Genomic DNA, 23434 nt, shown 5'->3' with positions numbered 1-23434 from the left:
GCTGGGTTTAAACTTTGTTAGTTGTTCTTTTTCAGCTCTTTTAGGTGTAAGGTGAGGTAGTGTATTTGAGACTTTTCTTGCTTCTTGAGGTCAACCTGTATTACAATATACTACCCTCTAAAGACTGCCTTTATTTCATCCCAAAGATTTTGAACCATTGTGTTTTCATTCTCTTTTGTTTCCATGTATTTTCTTAATTCTTAAATTTCCTGATTGATCATTCATTATTTAGTAGAATGTCCTTTAACCTCCATTTATTTTTGGTCATTCCAAATCTTTTCTTGTAGTTGACTTCAAGTGTCATAGCATTGTAGTCAAAAATATGTATGGTATAATCTCAAACTTTTTGTACCAGTTGAGACAGGATTTGTGACCCAGTATGTGATCTATGCTGGAGAATGTTCCATGTGTACTTGAGAAGAGTGTGTATTCTGCTACTTTAGGATGAATTGCTCAGAATATTGGTTAGGTCCATCTGGTCCAGTGTGTCATGCAAAGCCCTTGTTTCCTTGCTGATATGCTTAGATGATGAGTCCATTGCTGTGAGTGGGGTGTTAAAGTCCCCTACTGTTATTGCATTATTATCAGTGAATTTCTTTAGTTCTGTTATTAATTGGTTTATATATATATGGGTGCTCCCAATATGGGGGCATAAATATTTATAACTGTTAGATCTTTTTGATGATAGACCATTTTATTATGATATAGTGTCCTTCTTCATCTCTTATTACAGACTTTGGTTGAAAATTTAGCTTGTCTGATATAAGGTTTGCTACTCCAGCTTTCTTCCAATGTCCATTGGCATGATAAATGGTTCTCCTCACACTCATTTTCAATCTGGAAGTGTCTTCAGGTCTAAAATGGACTCTTATAAACAGCATATCAATGGATTGTGTTTTTTGTTGTCTTTGTTTTGTTTTGTTTTTTAATCCATTCTGATACCTTCTGTCTTTTGTTTGGAGCATTTAATCCATTTATATTTAGAGTAACTGTTGAAAGATATGAATTTGTTGCCATTGTATTACTTGTAAGTCGCTGTACCTGTAAATTGTCTCTTTTTCTTTCTGGTCTTTGTTGGGCCCTCTCTCTGCCCAAAGGGTCCCCTTTAATATTTCTTGAAGAGCTGGTGTAGTGTTCAGAAATTCCTTTAGTATTTGTTTGTCCTGGGAAGTCTTTATCTTTCTTTCTAGTCTGAATGAGAGCCTTGCTGAATAAAGTGTTCTTGGCTGAATATTTTTCCCATTTAGCATGGTGATATATCATCCCAGTACATTCTGGCATGGCAGATTTCTGTGGATGGTTCTACTGCTAGCCTTATGTTTCTACCCTAGTAGGTTATAGACCTCTTGCCCCAAGTGGCTTTCAGGATTTTCTCTTTACCTTTGAAATTTTCTAGGTTCACTATTATATGTAGAGGTGTTGACCTATTTTTATTGATTTTGACAGTGGCAGCCTCCTGGACTTGAATGCCCAGATTAGGGAAGTTCTCAATTATAATTTGTTCAAATAAACCTTCTCTCCCTTTCTCTCTATCTTCATCTTCTAGAACACATATTATCTGGATATTATTTTGCTTTATGGAATCCCAGAGTTTTATAAGTCTCCCTTTATGATATAATTGTTTTACTTTAATCTTTCTCTCTTATTTTCACCTTTCTTATTTTCCATCCTTTTATCTTCTATATCACTGATTTGCTCTTCTGCTTGTAGAGGCTCCATTTGGGACAGCATCTTGGTAATACCATTTTTAATCTTAGCCCAACTAGATTTTTAGTTCTTTTATTTCTACAGTAAAGGATTTTCTGTTCTTTTTTCAAGTCCAGGTATTATTATTTTTTTTTATTTATTTTTTATTTTTTTTTATAAACATATATTTTTATCCCCAGGGGTACAGGGGTACAGCACTTGTTTTTAAAAATTCTAGTTCAGACATCTTACTTATATCTGTATTGATTAAATCTCTGGCAGTAGGTACTACCTCCTGTTCTTTCTTTTGGGGTGAATTTCTCCATCTCGTCACTTTGTCCAGAAAAGAATAAGAGAGAAAGAGAAAATATGGCAATAACCAAAATGACAGCAAATAAAAACAAAACAAAACAGAAAAAAAAAAGGCAATACAAAACAAGAGAAAAATAAAACAGAAAAGAAACAAAGCAGAACAAACTAAAAAAACTAGATCCTGGTTGTGGTTTGGGCAGCTTGTTAAAAGAAACCAGATCCCAAAATAAGAAAAAAAGATTATATGTATATAAATTTTCTTTTAAATACAGTGAAAAGAAACAAAAAATTTAAAAACCTAATATATATATATATATATATATATAAGTAAATATTAATAAAGGACAAAAAAGAATAGAAAAAATAAGAAAATGGCTTAAAAAATAAAACTGAAAGTCTTAAGAATAAAAAGAAACCCATGGATTCAACATACTGTTTCCCTCAAGGGCTGAAGCTTTGCAGCTCTCTATGATCAGTATAATTGGTGTGGGCCAGTTGTTTCTGCCGGTCTTTTTGAGGAGGGGTCTGTTGCCCTAATTCTCAGGTGTGCTTGCCCTTGTATAAATGCACCTCCCTTGCCAGGCGGCCTCGCTCAGTGTAAGTGGCTCTGGCTTGTACTAGGTGGTGCTGTTTGTGAAGGCTTTCAGCACTGAGACTGATGATGAAAATGGTGGTCTGGGACTTCTAGGCCCTGAGCTGAAAGTTTCTATCCCCCACTCTTCAGTCTGCCCTCACAGAAAAGCATCCAATCACTCTTATCTCCCCAGTTTCTGTCCAAACTCTGTGTTCACCTTGCCTGTGACTAAGCATTTTTATCTGTGTTAGAGCTTCAAAACTCAAAATTTTATGGACTCCTGAGGATCTGCACTGTTCCTCCCCAGGGAAGAGAGGGGGTGTCTCTCAGGGCTTGTGTCTTATGCTGGGTGCCTGCCAGAAAGGCATTTGCACAACCCTGCAGTGGTTCACAGTCTATGGCAACACCAAGCAAGAAAGACACCTAGACTTGCTGCTCTTAGTTGATTAACCTGCTCCTATGCCTGGGCAGTTTGCTGCACTCAGGAACTCCTGCCCTTCTTGTGACCCTGGGGATCCTGAGACCACACTGTCCTACTTGAGATTCAGACCCACTTCACCACCTGAGCACCTTTAAACCAGGGACATACCCCACTGCATGCAGCAGACTTCTAAAGTTCCAATTTTGCACTCCACTGCTTATACTTTGCCAGCCTCTTTAAGCAGGTTCCCTCCCTTTTGTGATATCCTCCCACATATCACCCTGTATTCAAGTCTTTGTGATCCCTTTTCGATTTGTAGAATTGCGGCATTTCTTTTCTCATAGTTCTGATTGATTTCACAGCTGTTCAGTATGCTTTGATAACTATCTGGCTGTATTCAAGAACTAGAGAAACTTAGAGTCCCCTCCTCCTCCACCATCTTAACCCCTCCCCTGCAAAATTGTCCTTTTGATATTTAATTTTTTATATTAAACTTTACCTTGAAAAACAGTTACAAGAGAATCCCATATACCTTTTACCTAAATTTATCCACTGGTGACATTTTGCTAGATTTGCTTTATCTTTCATATACATATATGTACCTATGTCCCCATAGAATGTAAAATAGTATCTGGATTTTCACTTTTGTTCTCATTCATAGGAGTAATTTGTAAAGAACCTGACCCGCTGCTAAGAACTTCAGCCTGTATCTCTTAAGATTCAGGACGTTATCCTGCCGTCCCTGGTTGAAAGGGACGCTACATTCTTTAGACTGATCTCATTCCACTTTCCACTCCCATTCCCAGCACTGGTCAACCTGCAGATGAAGATGAGCACACGGTTCACATGAAACCATTAGAGAGCACTTTGTGATATGTGATTATGACAAGAAAGCTATATAGGTTAATCTGCTGATAAAGGAACTGACAGGATAATCAATGTCTTTGAGGAAGAATATTCTGCCCAGTAAGTGGCTGTAGTAACATGTGACAGAGAAATGGATTATCCAGTTGTGTTTTTAAAAAATACTTTAAAAATTACGATTATATATATATATATATAATAAAATGTACCATTTTAACTATTTTAAGAGTACAGTTCAGTGACACTAAGTATATTCTCATTGTTGTGCAACTATTACCACTATTTGTCTCCAGAGATTTTTTTCATCTTAAAGGGAAACTCAGTGCCCTTTGAACAGTAACTCCCTATTCCCCTGCCTTCTGCCCATGGTAAACACTATTCTACTCTTGTCTCTATGTATTTGACTATTTTAGGTACTTCTTATAAGTGGAATCATGCAATATTTGTCCTCCGTGTCTGGCTTATTTCACTTTAGAATAATATCTTCAAGGTTCATCAATGCCGTAGAATGTATCAGAATTTCACTCTTTTTTACAGCTGAAAAATATTCCATTGTATGATTATGACACATTTGGTTTATCCATCCATCCCTTGATGAATATTTTCACCTCTTGGCTACTGTGAATACTGCTGCAATGAACACTGGTGTACAAAATCTGCTTGAGCCCCTCCTTTTATTTTTAATTTTTTTAAATTTAATTTTATTTTTTCAGTGTTCCAAGATTCATTGTTTATGTACCACACCCAGTGCTCCGTGCAAATTGTGCCATCCTTAATATCCACCACCAGGCCCACCCATCCCCCCATCCCTCCCCTGTAAAACCCTTTGTTTGTTTCTCAGAGTCCATAGTCTTTCATGGTTCATTTCCCCCTCCCAACTCCCCCCATTCACTTTCTCTTTCCTTCTAATGTCCTCCATATTATTCCTTATGTTCCACAAGTAAACGAAAACATATGATAATTGACGTTCTTTACTTGATTTATTTCACTCAGCATAATGTCCTCTAGTCTCATCCATGTTGATACAAAAGTTGGGTATTCATCCTTTCTGATGACTGAGCAATAATCCTAATAATCCATTGTATATATGGACCACATCTTCTTTATCCATTCATCTGATGAAGGGCATCTTGACTCTTTCCACAGTTTGGTGATTGTGAACATTGCTGCTGTGAACATTGAGGTACATATGGCCCTTCTTTTCACTACATCTGTATCTTTGGAATTAATACCCAGTACTGCAATTGCAGAGTCATAGGGTAGCTATATTTTTAATTTTTTGAGGAATCCCCACATGGTTTTCCAAAGTAGCTGCACCAACTTGCATTCCAACAGTGTAAGAGGGTTACACCAACAGTGTAAGAGAGTTCCCCTTTCTCCACATCCTCTCCAACATTTGTTGTTTCCTGTCTTGTTAATCTTTGCTATTCTAACTGGTACAAGGTGGTATCTCAATATGGTTTTGATTTGAATTTCCCTGATGGCTAATGATGATGAACATTTTTTTAATGTATCTGCTAGACATTTGTGTATCTTCTTTGGAGAAGTGTCTATTCATGTCATCTGTGGATCTTTTGACATGATTATCTGTTTTTTGGGTGTTGAGTTTGGAGTCCCTGCTTTTAATGTTTTTGTACATGTGCCCTGATGTGGAATTGCTAGATCAAATTGTATTTCTATGATCAATATTGGGAGTAGCCAGCATAGTTTTTTCCACAGTGGTTGTAACATTTTATACAACATTTTATTGCCTACCAGCAATGAACAAGGGTTTCAATTGCTCTACATCCTGGTCAGTGCTAGTTGTTCGCTGTTTGTTTGCTTTGTTTTCACTTTTTTAATAATAGCCATCCTAATGGGTGTGTAGTTGTACCTCACTGTGGTTTTGATTTGCTTTCTCATAATGATTAGTGATGTTGAACATCTCACCTATCTATTGCATAAACATGTATCTTCTTGTCTGAGTCCTTTGCCCATTTTTGAATTGCATTGTTTTTGTTGTTATTACTGAGTTGGAAGAGTTCTTAAAGATTCTGGATATTAATCCCTTGCCAGGTACGTGACATGCAGTTCTCTTCTTTTATTCTGTGGGTTTCCTTGTTACTCTCTTGAGGGTGCTCTTTGATATATAAAATTATTAACTTTGATGAAGTCCTATTTACCATTTTTTTATATTTTGATCACGCCTTTGGTGTCCTATCCAAAAATATCATTGTCAAATCCAGTACCACGAAGGTTTTCTCCTGTGTTTGCTTCTATGAATTTTTGTAGTTTCATCTCTTCTGTTTAAATCTTTGATATGTTTTGAGATAAATTTTATAAATGGTGTTAAAATAATGGTCCAACTTCATCCTGTTGCATGTGAATATCACATTTCCCCAGCACTGCTTCTTGAAAACACTGTGCTTTCCCCATTGGGAAAATCTCAGCAGGCTTGTCAAAAATCATTTGGCCATATATGGGAGGGTTTATTTCTGGTCTCTCTGTTCTATTCCTTTGGTCAATATGCTTATCTTTACACCAGTACACACTGCAACTGGACTAATTTTGTTTATATATATTGTTTTCCTGATTTACTTTACTTGTGTTTCCCTTTAACTTTTTGAGCATAGTTAAGAAAATTACTTTAGTCTTTGCCTAGAACACGCAATGCTTGTGTTTCTTCAGGGATGTTTCCTGCCACATTTCTTTACTTCCTTTGAATGGACTGCATTTTCTTATTTCTCTGCATGCCTTGTGATTTTTGCTGTTTCAGTTGAAAACTGCTCATTTGTAGAAACAGCCACCTTTTCCATTCTTTGTATACAGCATTTTTTACTAAGGAAGTCTTTGCTCATTAGCTGGGTCTTGGTCTTGAGCCTTAGGCTTAACCTAGGGAGAAACCTTAAAAGTCTTTTTAGGGCTTTTCTGAGCACGCATCCTACCTGAGCTTATGTGTGGCTTTTTCAATCTCCCCCTATACGTGCTGCTTTTAAATGTCTTAATTACCCTCTGAAAATCTCCTTGGGGCCTTTGATGGTCTATTGTTAGTCTCTACCCTGAAAAGGGAAAAAAGTTCTATTTCTCGCAACACTGTTCTCAATACCTCACTTCCACATATATGGGCACCACATATATGGGCAATCTTCCGCAGTAAGTAATTCTGACACAAACAGTCTGAAGTTAGTGCCTGCCCTACAAAGTAAGGGCACAGCCCCACAGGACTAGCCCCACTTCAGGTGCCAATCTCAATTCCAGTTTGTCACCTGTGCTTCTGAGTGGCTATGTTCTCCATCTGTACTCCACATTCAGTACTTTGCTAGAACAGCTTCCAGAACTCATGAAAAACAGTTTACTCACTCGATTGCTGATTTATAAGAAAGAAAGAAAAAACCCCAGAAGAGCAAAGTGAAAGAAATGCGTAGGGCAAAATACCAAGAAAAGTGTGAGGAGCTTCCATGTTTTTTCTGGGCACACTACCCTCTGAGTACCTGCACATATTCACCAACTTGAAAGTTCTTTAAACCCCTTCAGTAAGGGTTTTGTTTGTTTGTTTGTTTGTTTTTTAATGGAGTCTTCATTAAATAGGCATTGTGGAGTAAATCATTGGCCACTAGTGATTAACTCAACCTTCAGCCCTTCTCCCCTCCCCAGAAGCTGGGAGATGAGGCTGAAAGATCCAACTCTTTAATCGCATGGTCAGTTCCCCTAGCAACTAACCTTCATTTGGTGGTCATCCAGGGGCTCTTCAAAGTCATCCTATTGATGTAAACATAGGTGTAGTTGAAAGGTTCTTATTATGTATTAACAGAAGACACTTCTTTCACCTTCTTCACTCTGGACCTATCTTAGGAACCAGGGACAAAAGACCAAATATTATAACAAAAGTTACTTCCATTACTTTCATTGCTTGCAAAATTAAACGTGTTTTGGAAGCTGTGTGTCAGGAGCAGGGACAAAGACCAAATATATACTTCTTATTATAAATCACAATATCACACACTCATAATATCTTGCCAGGTCAGTCTCCTTTCAGCTTTCCCAAACAATGCCCATTACTTCTTCCTGTCTGAGATTTGATTTAGGTGAAACAAAGACTAGTCCTTCAGGCAATTCAGAATAGATTAGAACATTATAAACATAGTCTGCTCTGGTCCATCCAGTCTAAAGGAGGAAAGTGGGAACTGAACTACTGCCCAAGTCTTTGTCTTCTCTGGTAACTCTTGTGTCAGGAATCTGCAAATCCATCTCTCTGCAGTTTTCATGAGCAATCCCCGGAAACCAAAGCCACCGCTTCTTTCCACATGAAATCCAAGTTTTACTACCACATTCCTGGCCCCTGTTTCTGGCTGAGATCTATGTGACATGAAATAGAGACTTGAGGATGTAAACCCCAGACAGATCAGAACACTGTGAACAAGGTCTGCTCTGTTACCTCTGGGTCAAAGGAGAAAAGTGAGAACTGGGTTGCCACCTACTCCAGACCAAGACTAATACCACACCAGGAAGTGTGTGGGCCAAAGACAAACAAAAACACCACAGAATTTCCTACCATTCTAATGTGTGTGTGTGTGTGTGTGTGTGTGTGTGTGTGTGTGTGTGTGTTTCTTGATCGGATGCTTCTTTGGTTGCTTTAGATATTTGACACTCTTTACAGAATCACTATAAGATTATTCTAGCCAATGTTTTGGTAATTTTTGGTATCTTGGAGCTTAGAGCTTCCTAGCTTGCCATTTTCCTCAGTTGTATAGTTTTAATCCTGGCTCTGTGTCTTACTCAGCTTTTGTTAGACTCATTTAGTTTTCTTGCAAAATGGGTACAATAATTTCGAACTTGTAGGTTCTTATCAGTATCAATGAAGCTGGGTATGTAGGGTATGTATCACAGGACCTGGTATATTTTAGGCCCTCAGTGACAGTAACACTTGCTTGAATTTTATTATTACTATTGAAGCAAAACTTTGGAGAATAACAATACTCAATGTTTCTTCACTAATATCACAGATTTGGGGGAGTAATAGAGGAAGCTCTCTGCAGGTAACTCTAGGTTATATTTTGTCTCATAGAAAGTACAGAAGTTTCACCTAGTCCTAAACTGATGAGTGTTTTGGATAACTCCAAGTCAGAGAATTACTTTGTTATTTTATTTCTACTAGAAGGCTTTTTTAGGTTGGCAGGTTGCCATGGCATCTGGATCCCATATGACTGCTCCCATTTGTCTGGTGGAAAACAATATGCAGCTGTCAGTGAACCAGACAGCTGTACAGATTCTTGAAGGTATTTCTCAACCAGTAGTGGTTGTGGCCATTGTAGGACTGTATCGTACCGGCAAATCCTACTTGATGAACCGTCTTGCGGGACAGAACCGAGGTGAGTGTTGTACTCAGCCTGGGGCCAACTGGTTACCTCTAGCTATATCTCTTGGGCCTTTCATTGTTTTCCCTGGTCACAAGAAAGGAGAACCAAACTCCTCACAATCAACCAACCTTCTGATTCTAATTCTCACCATTAAATTACTCTTATTGTAATCTGTTACCATGTTGTTTTACTACTGTTAAGAAAAATCTCCCCTACTAATGCTCAGGATCCTGCCTTCTTAACCTGATCGAGTACTGGGTTCTTATAATTGCATCTCCTCTCTCTTGAAACACATTTGCTTTTTTAAGGGATATTCCCATCAACATATAAAGATGTTTGAATATCTATTGAGGAAGGATAGAAGCAGAAAAATGTTTACCTTAAGCCCAGAAGGCTGACCTATAGCTTGCATAGTTCCGTTAAGAATCAAATATGTGCTGGTCTCCTGGCTGCCTGTGCCTCTCACCAATAGTTGATATTGAACTGAATGATAAGCACCAGAGAATCCTTGTGAGAATAGTTTTACAAGTAGAAATTGAAAGAAATATTTATGATCTAATACTCCCTGCACATCCCCTTCCTCTTGAGTCATAAACATATAACCACCAACTTCATACAATAAAACTGCAGCTCTTTCTGCCTACAGGTCCTGTCCCCATGCTACCTGAAGTACCTTACAAAGTTGCACACCTTGAAACATCTCAAGAATTCTTTCTTGATCTTTGTGCTCAATTATCCCATAACAACTATCATCTTAAAAGTTTTTCCTGGGTTTCACATATCATTGTAGCTACCAACCTTCTTCCCCTCTATTTTTTTTTTTTTATCACTTTGGCAAAACATATGATGTCAATTTCCTCTTCCCACTATTCCTTTTCCCATGTCTATCTTTAATACACTGCTCTTTAACTTTGTGCCTCACTATTCTTTCAAAATGCTCATGGATGGTTATCAATGATCTCCATTTTTTCCCCCTGATTCATGAATGCCTTTGTCTCCATCTTGAGCCATTGCCTGGCATCATTATCATGTTTAACATCTCCTCCTCCTTGAAAAAGATGACACAAAGTAGGACACTCTTGATGAAATAAAGAAAGAACAATATTATATGCTGGAATACTTACATTTCCCAAAGTGTGACTTCGTACCCTTTGGCTGCTTGGATGAATCTCCTGCCACTGAATGTTGCCTTCTCCTGTCTGCTTGCAGGTTTCCCTCTGGGCTCTACAGTGCAGTCTAAAACCAAGGGCATCTGGATGTGGTGTGTGCCTCATCCTTGCAAGCCAAACCACACTCTGGTCCTTCTGGATACTGAAGGCCTGGGTGATGTGGAAAAGGTAAGGCAGACAGTTACAGATAAATCTTTTTTATTCTGGATTTTCTCCTTACCTCTTCATGATTATTTTGTGACTTAACTGCTGTGATCTATTTACAAAATCTGAACTCCAACTATAGTAAATAAGGCATGCTGGCTTGTTTGAATCTCACTTCTAGGTAAGATATTATGGTACATTAGATAAAATTTTATTTCTTGGCACTGGGTGAGTTATTTGAATAAATTTAAGAAATAATTGGGGTGCCTGGGTGGCTCAGTGGGTTAAGCTTCTGCCTTCGGTTCAGGTCATGATGCAGGATGGAGCCCTGCATCAGGGTCTCTGCTCAGCAGGGAGCCTGCTTCCCCCTTTATCTCTACCTGCTGCTCTGCCTACTTGTGATCTCTCTCTCTCTCTCTCTATCAAATAAGTAAATGAAATCTTTTTTAAAATAAATTTAAGAAATAATTAATAGTCTTTTGGCTTAGTACTCTGGATGCAAGTCACCGCAGTAAAACTCCTGCCCTCAAAGCACCTAGTCCAGTTGAGAAGACCACATATATGCAGTCAGATTTAATAAAGTATGATTGGAAAGAAGAAAGTTGGGACAGGGGAAGAAGTTGCACTGGAAGGCAATTGCTGAATTCTGTCAATTCCATGAGTGTTCCGTGGCTGGGATGGCTCTTTTGAGTTATCCTGAGTTGGGACAAGGGTGTTGATAAATCATGGAAAGGCTGCTCTGGAAACCTTTCTAATTAAAGGGAATGGCAAGTTTGAGCTGTCTTCCATCAGCACTCCCACTAGCTGGGGGAATCAGTCCTTTAATTTTATAAGGTGATCTGGGCAGCACAACACAGTGGCACCACATATGTGAAGCATTAAGTGTGCCTTGGTGAGAAAGAGGAGAAATATCAATGCTTTCCTAGGAGAAGAATTATTTCTGATTTATCTTCCAGATTAACATGTGTATTTGAGGTTTGGAGCTAAAATTCGGGTTTACATTTCCTTTGGTAAAGTTCGCCAGCTATCCAAAGAGCATTCTGGAAGGGTTTGAGATACCTCTGAATGTGCTGGTTCTACAAAAGCATATGTTTGCTCTATAGAAAATGTTTTCAGATGGATTTTTGGTATTTTAATTTTCTACTAATAGGTGACATGAATGATTTCTTCTTTTGTGCCTTACTTTTAGACTTACTTGGAAATGGTATTTAAATTAATGTAGCTCTCTATTTCAGCCCAAAGAGAAGTTAGACATTCTGTGCTTATTTATATTTTTATTAATTTTTTATTTGTAGAACTCAGTATGGCAATTTTTCAAGAAGTTAAAAATAGAAAAAAAAAAGAATTCTGGAACCCTGAAAAGAAATTTAAAAAAACAAAGTTAAAAATAGAAATATCATATGTTCCAGTAATTCCACTAGTGGGTGTTTACCCAAAGAAGATGAAAAGACTAATCCAAAAAGATATATGCACATCTATGTTTACTGCAGCCTTATTTACAATAGCCAAGATAAGGAAGCAACCTCAGAGTCCATTAATAGACAAATGGAAAAGGAGGATGTGGTATAAATACACAACATAATATTACAATAATATAAAAAAGGATGAGATCATGCCATTTCCAACAACATGGAGGGCCCTAGAGAGTATTATGCTAAGTGAAATAAGTCAAAAGACTTATTTCTGAGAAAAACAAATACCTGAGAAAGACTGAGAAAGACAAATACCTCATGACTTCACTCATATGTAGAATCTAAGACCCACAAACACACACACACAAATGTATTAAGAAACAACATGCACATGAGACATGCTGAGAACAAAGGCTGTGTTTCTTCATGTCTGTATTTGACCAGTTGAACACTCAGCTCAAGACTTCCAGTAAGCCTTCAAAATATATACTCTTTCTCCAAGTTCCACAGTTCTGGCCTTCCTTGATAAAATTCTAAATCTTAATTTCTATTATAGCTATAGGTTCCACTGCTTATGGACATTACTAAAATATAAGATTACTAATATCTTTATAGGTATTGTCATCTTTATTACATTCATTGTTATGGATGTTTGTCACCACCACTTTAAAACAGTCACCCTGAAAGTAACTATTGCCATTTTCAAGTTCGCTTCTTAAATAAAAAAGCAGTGGGATACATTCAGTAGCTTCCTATAAACATTTGTGGAATTAATTGAATATAATTTGAATTCCCAGTTATAGCAACTTTGGTATATTTTATATAGCTCTACATAGAATGAATAAATGCTATCACTCACCATTGCACACCAGGTACTGTACTAGTTTTTCTATATATGTTACTTTATTTCATCCCATTGAGGAAAAAGAAACCTCTGCAATATTGGAATCTCTTTATAGATGGAAGACCACAATCACAAAAAATGTCTTTGTAATTGTCAAAGTTGATATCTGTATATATGTCTGTCTTCAAACTTATTTCTTTGCATGGCAAGTATGTAAGCTAAAGTAATAGAAGACTGATAGAAGAAGTGTCTGAATGAATTTCTAAAGACTAAACTCCTAAAACTCTTGCTCTAATGTGCTTTCTAGGGTGACCCTAAGAATGACTCATGGATCTTTGCACTGGCTGTGCTTCTGTGCAGCACCTTTGTCTACAACAGCATGGGCACCATCAACCACCAGGCCCTGGAGCAGCTGCAGTATCCTTCCAGGGACCAAACCACTCATCTCAGTATGTTGATGGGAATAGAGTTCTAGTTAGTTTCTCCTTCCCTGTCACTTAGCTGCTTTTGGTGGAGCAGAGGGGACCCAGGGCCAAGGAGAGAGTTTATAATTTTTTGTTAGAGGAAAGTGGGAATGATGAGTGGGAACTTCCTTTTCCTTAACTTGAGTCCTAGTTATGTGACAGAGCTCACAGAACTAATTAGAGCAAAGTCCTTCCCAGAAAAGGATGGAACAGAAGATTCTACGGAGTTTGTGAGTTTTTTTCCAGACTTTATCTGGGCTGTACGGGATTTTACCCTGGAGCTGAAGTTAAATGATCATCCTATCACAGAAGATGAGTACCTGGAGAATGCCTTGAAGCTGATACCAGGTATTAGAACAAGGCCTGGGCAGTGGGTGATCCAACAGAGGGTGGGAGCTGCTGAACACAGTCTGTTATCTTTGGGATGGCATTTGTATTTATATTCAAGACTAGATTGAAGTCTGTAGAAATGGTTACTTGAGGTTGGGCTGAAAAGCTCTAAGAAGTGGAGTATCAGTTCACTCAAGAAAAGCAGAGCCTAGGCTTGAATGAAATTATTCAAAACTGATCTTTTCTTTAAACAATGGCTAATGTAGCTACCAGATTTCAAAGGGTGCTTTAACTTTCCAAAGACCAGATACCCATTCCTTACTTTGGCTTCTGTCCTTCTGTGTTGAAGAAAACTAACCAAAACATATTAGGCATGAAATTATAAGGAAAATAAACATTTACTACAATATGTTTCAATAAAAATATATTTTATAGTTAGATATTAATCTTTTCAAAGAAGGATATAATTTTCTAATGCCTATATAGATATATCGCATACAAAAATGACTATGTGTTTTAAATAAACCTGAAGAAGTATGCCTTTTCAATCTATACCTTTTCAATATTTCTGATAACTATCAGAATATTCATTTTACTGTATATATCATAGTTTTCTCTTAATTCTCATGTTTTTCTCATCTTATAATTTTGAAATAATAAATTATTTTAATGGGTTAAATTTACAATGGTATAGATCTCATTAAACCTTGAGAGAAAGATCAATTCTGATTTATTCATTCTTGCTTTCAGTTTTCTACTAAAAGTTTCTGAAAACATCTAATGAGAAACTGGATAGGTAGAAAAGCAACGGTGTTAAGTCATATCTAGTTCTTTACCTCAAGGAGTTTGTAGAGTAGTGGTGACATCCTAGAATTACATTTGAGTTACATCTACTCTTCTGCTGTTTTTGTGAAGAAAAAAAAAATAGCTAACATTATGCAAATTATTTCTAGCATCAAAGAAGTTTTTCTTCAATAATCAGAGTGTTCAAATATGTCTAATACTATTGTTCTTAACACTACTCCATTATCCCTTTACTGTGGCTCTTGGTCCCAAGCTAAGTTTCTACATTAGACCAAAAAGTTCCATTTGATTCTTGATTTTTTTTTTTTGCCATTCGTTCAGTAAACATCTAATGGACAACTCTACCACCATTTTTAGGTCTGGAGTTATGAGCCACAGGTTTCATTTACCTGGATCAGATGTCTCCCCTAATTTCTTTCCAAAATGCTACCATTGGTATGAGTTTTCTGTTCAAGGAAGTATTGAATGTCTGTGTTAAAGGTGTTTCAATCACCTTTAACAGCAAAGAATAAAAATACCCGCCATACAATCTATTAGCCCCCTTGCCTGAAGACTGTTCCCAAGGTAATCTGTTGTTCCTATCTCTCAGGCAACAACTACAAAATCCAAGCATCCAATCTACTCAGAGAGTGCATCAGGCATTTCTTTCCAAAACGGAAGTGTTTTGTCTTTGATCGGCCAGTAAATGACACAAAACTCCTAGCTGATATTGAGAATATACCTGAACATCAACTGGATCCTAAATTCCTGACAGAAGCAAAAAATTTTTGTTCTTACTCCTCACCCAGGCAAGGGCCAAGACTCTCAGAGAAGAAGTCACAGTCACTGGAAATCGTGAGTCTCCTTTTCCCATTTCGGTGGGCCTAATATCAGCAATTTTGTTTGATTCTATATGGAATTCTAGGTATACACACATTCTAACTCCATGAAGAGATGTGTATATTTTATAATTATCTCACTTTTAGGGGTTTATAAATCCCTCTCCCAAATGACACACTTTGTCACTGATACCTATGGCATCTACTTATGTAAAAAAATCCTCCACTGGGTGCCTGGGTGACTCGGTTAAATGACTCCTTTGGCTCAGGTCATGATCTTGGAGTCCCAGGATTGAGTCCTGCATCAGGCTCCCTGCTCAGCGGGGAGTCTGCTTCTCCCTCTGGCCCCATCCCCTCCCCTGCTCTCTTTCAGATAAATAAATAAAATTTTTTTTTTTAAATCCTCCACTAACAAAAATAAATCACTAACTGGGTATAAGAATGGAGTACTTCCATTCCCCCCTCCACAGGAAGTCCTATCTCATAAGTGTTATTTGCAAAAAGAATATAAAAAATAATTGAGCAATTTAGAGCAGTCCAAAAATAAATATTTGCTCAGGAATCAGTAAAAATCCATTGGAAGCTTCAGAATTAGGAATAAATATAATCTGATTTATCCTGTCTCATCTGTCTACCTGTATAATCTATTTTGCTTTTTATTTTTTTAATGGAAAATTATGTTCTCCAGATGCCATTTAGTATGTTGAGGAAAGAGTTTTAAAAAATTATTTTAGCCATGTGCCTTGGAGAACCATAAAAATTAAGAGTCAATAGGAAAACAAAGGTGAATATAGGACACAGGCCTCTATGTTTGTGTTGGGTGGGGGGAGGTGTGAGTATGTGTGCACACCTGTGACTTCAGTCTAGTATTCTGTATTTATCCTTTCAATATCCTGGCTCATTCAGGGCTGAAGACTCTGGTGGTGACCTATGTGGATGCCATCAATACTGGAGAAGTGCCTTGTTTGGAGAACACAATGACAACACTAGCCCGGTTTGAGAACTCTGAGGCCGTGCAGAAGGCAGCCAACCACTACAGTGAGCAGATGTCCCAGCGACTGACACTCCCCACAGACACGCTCCAGGAGCTGCTGGATGTGCATGCAGACTGTGAGAAGGAAGCCATTGAAGTGTTCATGAAGCATTCCTTCAAGGATGACAAGCAGAAATTCCAGAAGTCTCTTGTGGTAATGTGTCTCAGTAATTATTCTTAAGGACCCTTACCTTTAAAGAATGAACCCTAGAATTACCTTTATTGACCCAGTGGCTCATGTCTTATTCAAGGATAAAAGAAATCTAGATTCTCATGAGAAAGAGAGTTTCAAAGGACTACATTTCTTTCTTTTTCCTTTCCTCCTAAAACTGGAGCACTTTATCTCTCTTATCTCTGAAGTAAAATCAATAGATATCTTCCTGATCTGAATACTTCTGTGGATTCCAAGCCTGCCCACAACACCCAAAAGTCATTCCTAAGCATGGGTGCTTTCTGGGACGTACTCCCATTGTCATGAAGCAAATTTTCTCTTATCAGATGCTCATTCCAGGTCATTTTCAACTTATATTGTTCCCTAATGTATCACTGTATCATTGACAATGAAATCACTGAATGCTCCAGTGGCAAGGAGCCCCAGAGATTAGGCAATACAACTCCAACATTTCAGAAGAACCAGGAAGTTTAAGAAACTTGCCCAGAGTCTTGCAGAGAGCATTCAAGGTTGAGTAAATCAAGTCTTGTGATTCCTGTTTTATTCCATGTCCTTCTCCAACGGAACACTTTTCTCATGAGGACCACAGTTAGACCAATCCCTCTACCAGATTCTTTGGAATGGTACTGTTTTTGTTCCTTTCTTCAGGTAACATCTCTCTACTTTCCCCTTGTAGGAACTCATAATGGATAAGAAAGAGCATTTCTTGCAGCAGAATGAAGAGGCATCCCTTAAATACTGCCAGTCCAGGCTTGATGAAATGTCACAGGTCCTAAGGGAAAGGATTTCAGCAGGAACTTTCTCTGTTCCTGGGGGATACAAGCTCTACAGGGAAGCAAAAGAAAGTATTGAATGGAAATATTCACAAGTGCCCAGGAAAGGAGTGAAGGTGAGGAATAGGGGAGCATGGGGAGCCTACATGATAGAGTCTAAGGGGTCTCCAAACAATCTGAGAGCACAGCCCCTGTTGTGGGTGACAACAGCATGGGGATATCATGACAGTTTAGCTTCTGAGGTCCACTATTTGCTATTTACTCCTGAGAAGAGTGGAAATGCTTATTCCCTCAAAAGAGTATGGATTTCTGAAATCCACAAGAGATGAAATAGAATTTACTCATTTCTTCATCTAACAACACAGCATTGACTATGCCAAGTGCTGACAATTTACAAGTTAGAGTCATTGTACTTAAGTATGATCAAATGTAAGAGAGGAAGTCAAATACATGGACAATTGCATACAAAGTTATAATACATATTTACCTGTGACGATGGTCTCCATATGGTGCACTGTTATGCAGTCATAGAAAGGATGTGATCGTGCCATCTGAGATAACAGAGATGGACCTAAAGGATATTATGCTAAGTGAAATAAGTCAGACTGAGAAAGAGAAATACCATATGATTTCACTCATAAGTGGAATATTAAAACACACACACACACACACACAAATGAATAAGCAAACAAAAAGAATCAGACCTATAAACACAGAAAACAAAAGGATGTTTGCCAAGGGGGGGGGGTTGGTAGAATGGACAAAATGGGTGAAGTGTGGTGAGAGATACAGGCTTCCAGTTATGAAGCTGAATAAGTCATGAGAATAAAAGACACAGCATAAGGAATACAGTCAAAGATATTCTAATAGCAGTGTAATGAGACAGATGCTGGCTGTACTTGTGGTGGACATAGCATAATAGATAAACTTGTCAAAACACTCTGTTGTACATCTGAAACTAATGTAATATTGTGTGTCATCTATACTTGGATTTAAAAAATAATATAACTAAATAAAGAGAATGGGCTGCATAGGCTTTGGTAACAAATATAATAAATAAATATAATATAATAATAATTTTAAAATAATAAAATAATAATAATAAATGCAACTAATATATATTGGATTCTTATTTCCTATAAGCATAACATAAAGCTGTTTCGCTGGATTTTTTAGCTTAATCCTTAAAACAACATTAAGAAACATCTATATCTATTGTCAACATTTTATAGATCTGAATTGAGAGGCACAGGCAGGTTAAAATAACTTGCCTAAAGTTAAAGCCAGCAAATAACAGAGGAGAGCAATGGCACAAATTACAGGCAACTTTTCCCAATGAGAAGCAAATATATCAAAGTACTAGAGATTGTAGATTTATAGAACTGAACACAGTTCTGACTGGCTGGAACCTGGAAGTAGGTTACTAGAAGTTACTTGTTACTAGAAGTTATTAGTAGTTGGCTATTTACCCCAAAGATACAGATGTAGTGAAAAGAAGGGCCATCTGTACCCCAATGTTTAGAGCAGCAATGGCCACAGTTACCAAACTGTGGAAAGAACCAAGATACCCTTCAATGGACGAATGGATAAGGAAGATGTGGTTCATATACACTATGGAGTATTATGTCTCCACCAGAAAGGATGAATACCCAACTTTTGTATCAACATGGATGGGACTGGAAGAGATTATGCTGAGTGAAATAAGTCAAGCAGAGAGAGTCAATTATCATATGGTTTCACTTATTTGTGGAGCATAAAAAATAACATGGAGGACATAGGGAGATGGAGAGGAGAAGGGAGTTGGGGGAAATTGGAAGGGGAACCATGAGAGACTATGGACTCTGAAAAACAATCTGAGAGTTTGAAGGGGCAGTGGGTAGGAGGTTGGAGGAACCAGGTCGTGGGTATTATGGAGGGCACGTATTGCATGGAGCACTGGGTGGGGTGCATAAACAATGAAATCTGTTACGCTGAAAAGAAAAAAAAGAAGAAGAAAAAGTTATTAGTAGTAACTTCCTGGATAGAAGAAAGTAGGTAGCACTGGGGGAGAGCCTGGAGAGAGATAGGAAGCAGGAGCTATGGAGAGTCTCTGGTCACACTAAGGAGCTTGGACACCTTGTAGTGAGCCACTGTAGAATTTTAAGCATGAAGCAAAAATCATATGGACATACTTGTTTTTGCAGCACTAATCTCCATAGTGGAACTCTAAGTTCTTTGCTTCTTCTTGGTTCCTCAGGCAAATGAAGTCCTCCAGAGCTTTCTGCAGTCACAGGCTTCAATAGAGGAATCCATCTGGCAGTCAGATAAAGCCCTCACTGATGGGGAGAAGGCCATAGCAGGTATGGGGCAGGGCTTGGCTCACAATGGGTTGGGTATAGCCCTCAGGCAGGTGTAAGGGCAAAACAAGGAGCTTTCTCTTCTTGGAACAACTCTGCTAAGTCTAAAAACAAGGCAAGTTGTGGTGGTATGTTAGCCAGACAGGGACTTTCCCAAAATATTCTGAAATGGTTTCAATGGTGAGGACATGAAGAATTCAGAGATTTTCCACCTTCCCTTCCAATTTGGTTTTGTCTACGAACTTAGAAAGATAGATATCAATCCTTGCTTAATTGTCTTGCCTCTCTAAACTTTCCTTGGGGCAGAGGAGCGGGTCAGCAAGGAGGCAGCTGAGAGGAAACAGGAGATGCTAAAACAGAAACTACTGGAGGAGCAACAGCATATGGAGGTTCAAAAAAAGACTCTCCAGGAAAACATAGACCAACTGAAAGAGAAACTGGAGAATGAGAGAGAAAAACTAATAAAAGAACAGAACGCGATATTGGAGCATAACTTGAAGGTAAGTCTAGCCATGGTCTTGGTAATGTTTGGTGGTCCTTCTTCTGGTATCCCGGGAAAAGAAGGCTACAATGAGCTCATGGCAGGAAGCACCATTGCCATTAACCACTTGTGATGTATTAAAACACTGAATTCTTTGAATTCTTCTCTTCTCCCACTTCCTCTGCCTCTCCTTTCCTTTCTCCTTTCTCCTTTTTCCTTTCTCCTTTCCCTTAGCCCCTCTTCCTCCTTCTCTTCTTCCTTCCCCTCTTCTTCCTCCTTCTTTTCTAAAGGAGCGTTTGGATTCCACTCTGTACATTGACTCTGGAGGGTTCAAGATGAGTATGGTCCCTCCAAGCCCTTGGAGAATACAAATAGCATTTGAGCTGCTATTTGGGGGATTTTAAAATGATCTCATGAGGCTTGATTAGATAGATATTCCAACTATACATATTTAATATGAGCAGCAACTGATTTGCTTTACCAAGATCACTGACAATTATCAGAAACTCTACTGCTGCCCAAAGTTCTTGAGATAGGTCTATGTTGACATAAAACTATCAGAAATGTACAGACTTAAAAACACAGGGAAGTGATAGCTTCTAAACTTGCTATATTGTCTCCAAGTGTGGGTAGTTTACCCAACTTATCAGATGGCATTGGGAGGAATTCTCTCATTGTCCATCAGACATGTTTATAATAGATTTCTAGAAGAGTTTATAAGTTCTCATCATTTCTATTATTTGGGTGACTATACCAACCCAAGTGGAATTAAGAGGTAGTGCAATCAGACCAAGGCTACCTTTAACTGGCATTTTTTGACTAAAACATGTAAATTTGTCCTCATATCAAGCTGAGCATTCTAGCAAAATCTTAATGTTGTGTGAATATCAGGAAGGCTTTAAATTATGCTTCCTCTCAATGTTTAGATGCAAGACTGGAGATAATCCTCAATGCCAAATTCTCCTTTCAGGATTGAGTAAAAAGGAGCAATTTTAGGAGTAAAACATAGATAGTTTGACCATGTTTCTGGATATGAAGTGCAATTCTTGAAAAGAATGATCATTTTAACAATTTTATTTTCTTAATTTTTGTTTAGGTCCAACAAGATCTATTAAATGAAGGATTTAGAGAGAAATCTGAGAGGATGGAGGCAGAGATAAAGAAGTTGAAATCTAGGCTTGCTGCTACTAAAAGTAACACTCCTTCCTGGGTTACACAAGCTGTGGAGGGATTAGGCCATGACTTTATTAAAATAGTTACTGCCCCTGTTAGATTTGTTGATCACCTAGTGACAGGTATATTATCACTATTTAAAGGGAATTAGCACTCCTTTAAAAGGACAGCTATATACTCCTGTGGCTATATCCTCTGGCTTATTTTTGGTGCTCATGGTTTTCACTTTTATTCAGCAAAGTTTTGAATATAAAAATTGCCTATAAGAGAATGTCAGTGCCTGACTCACATTAGAAAGAATAAGTGCATGTATACTTCCATATGCCGTGTTAATTTTTAGGAAGTATGCATGTGCAAAATTGTAAATATATATAAAATACACTGAGGCATCACTTTAAATGACAAAAGATTGCTTAATTCAATTATTTAAGTATCTATCTACATAAATTGGTAGTATAAATTGAACATGTGCATGCGTGGGAGTACTGTGTAGCCAGTATCCTGGGGAAATGGGAATGCCCGGACATTTGTGGATTCTTGCAATCAGAATCCAAGTCAGCAGTGACACCCAGATACCAGAAAGACGCACAGTCTCCTTATTAAAACAGGACACATAGGATCCAGTAAAAAAATGCAGTCCTGGACCAGGAGCAACTAAATGGGGTCTAGTATTGGTTTTCAAATAAGAGTAAAGTTTATCTGAGAACAAGAACCATTACCTACTTTTCTGTACATCTCTTCAAAGTATGTTTAGGCCTAGAATGTAGTATATATGCATTTCCTAGAAAAACAAAATGTTGACACCTCCATGATCGTTTTCAATTGCCAGAATTCTACAAACACTCCAAAGGTCTGAGTTAATAGATAGTTTGGATTTTAGACACGAGATGAAGGTCTCCAAGATGATTTAAAGGCTGGGAGAACAAGACACACTTTTCTGGTGATGTCTCCTACTCTGTGACCTTATGTATACAACCCCTGTGTCTCTGCAAGGATGTCAACACATCTTCACTGCAGATTTTAAACTGACCCATCTGCTGTGGATTCAAACATTGAGAAGGAAAAAGGGCTTTGCATTTTTATGAAAGAAACATGTAATGATGAATATGTGGCCAATAAATGGTGTGATTTACTGAAAAAGCAAGCTTTTCTATAGAAATATCTGTTCTCATTGAGAGCTTGAATCAAATAGATGTTTGACAACCTGGGTATAGAGACACCCTAAACTGAAGAACAAAAAGAAAAAAAACTTGCTTTTTTAGATTCGCCATGTAAGTGAGATCATACACTCTTTATCTTTCTCTGTCTGAATTTTCTCACTAACATAATGTGCTCAAGGTTATAGCAGGATACCCTCTTTTTATCAGGGCTGAATAATACTCCATTGTGTATATGTACCAAATCTTTTTTACCTATTCATCCACTGAAGTTCATTTAGGTTGTTTCGATATCTTGGCTATTGCGAAGGTTGTGATTAATATGGGAATGCATTCATCTCTTCAAAATATTGTTTTCATGTCTTTTCAATAAACATTTACCATGTGTTGATCACCTAAAAATAAAGAAAATGTTTTCAAAAGAGGTTAACAATTTATTCACACCTTTATTCTAATATTATTCTATTCTAAAGAACTCTCAGTTTTAATAATTTTGACTATTTACTAAACACCTATTCACTCCGGCCATTATTTTGGATTCTATGAAGATAGGAAAGTAAATATTTTGTCCTCATGCAGCTTACACTCTAGAGGGACCTTAAACAATGTTATTTAGTTGATAATAGAGGCTGTGAATGTATATACATATTTATGTTTTTTTTCTGGACAGTGATTAAGACTCAGAGTACAAACAAATATTCTGCTTGTAAGTTTAGCTTCAATATAATTCATACTGCCTGAAAATAAAATTGCTTGTTCCTTCAGGAAATATCTTTGAGTTCTAAGGACTGTCTGCCATCACATTAAAGCACAGTAAAACTCAGGGTGCATGGTGATTGAAAGAATGAATAAATAAATGAATGGTTGTATGAATGAATAAGGGTAACACTTGTTTATCATTTCAAAAAGTAATAAATATCTCTCCTATTGCTCTTAATGAAAAATGTAAATACTTTACTATGAAAATGTTGTGTTCTTGGATCTGATGGAACCAAACTACTGTTTCCCAAATATCAGAATTACATTAATAGCCTGATGCAAAGCTCTCTCTCTCTTTTTGTAAAGATTTTATTTATTTATTTATTTGTTTGTTTGTTTATTTATTTATTTAAGAGAGAGAGAATAAGCAGA

The 23434-nt window shown here is 37.5% G+C and overlaps 1 protein-coding gene across 1 annotated transcript in view; it reads left to right on the top strand.

Annotated features, from left to right (window-relative positions):
• The window catches only part of LOC131809313 (guanylate-binding protein 6-like), a 28672-nt gene extending 5556 nt beyond the window's left edge, over nucleotides 1-23116 (top strand). Inside the window, 11 exon segments of the mRNA XM_059136270.1 lie at nucleotides 8992-9205; nucleotides 10403-10530; nucleotides 13070-13179; nucleotides 13378-13574; nucleotides 14950-15135; nucleotides 15138-15194; nucleotides 16085-16365; nucleotides 17060-17272; nucleotides 19393-19495; nucleotides 19799-19992; nucleotides 21070-23116. Coding sequence (XP_058992253.1) covers nucleotides 9019-9205; nucleotides 10403-10530; nucleotides 13070-13179; nucleotides 13378-13574; nucleotides 14950-15135; nucleotides 15138-15194; nucleotides 16085-16365; nucleotides 17060-17272; nucleotides 19393-19495; nucleotides 19799-19992; nucleotides 21070-21297 — 1884 coding nt within the window. The 5' untranslated portion in view covers nucleotides 8992-9018 and the 3' untranslated portion in view covers nucleotides 21298-23116.
• Nucleotides 23117-23434: the final 318 nt, after the last annotated feature.

This window comes from Mustela lutreola, chromosome 10 (genome assembly GCF_030435805.1).
Source record: "Mustela lutreola isolate mMusLut2 chromosome 10, mMusLut2.pri, whole genome shotgun sequence".
Taxonomy (NCBI): domain Eukaryota; kingdom Metazoa; phylum Chordata; class Mammalia; order Carnivora; family Mustelidae; genus Mustela; species Mustela lutreola.
This window is presented reverse-complemented; position numbering and strand designations above follow the sequence as displayed.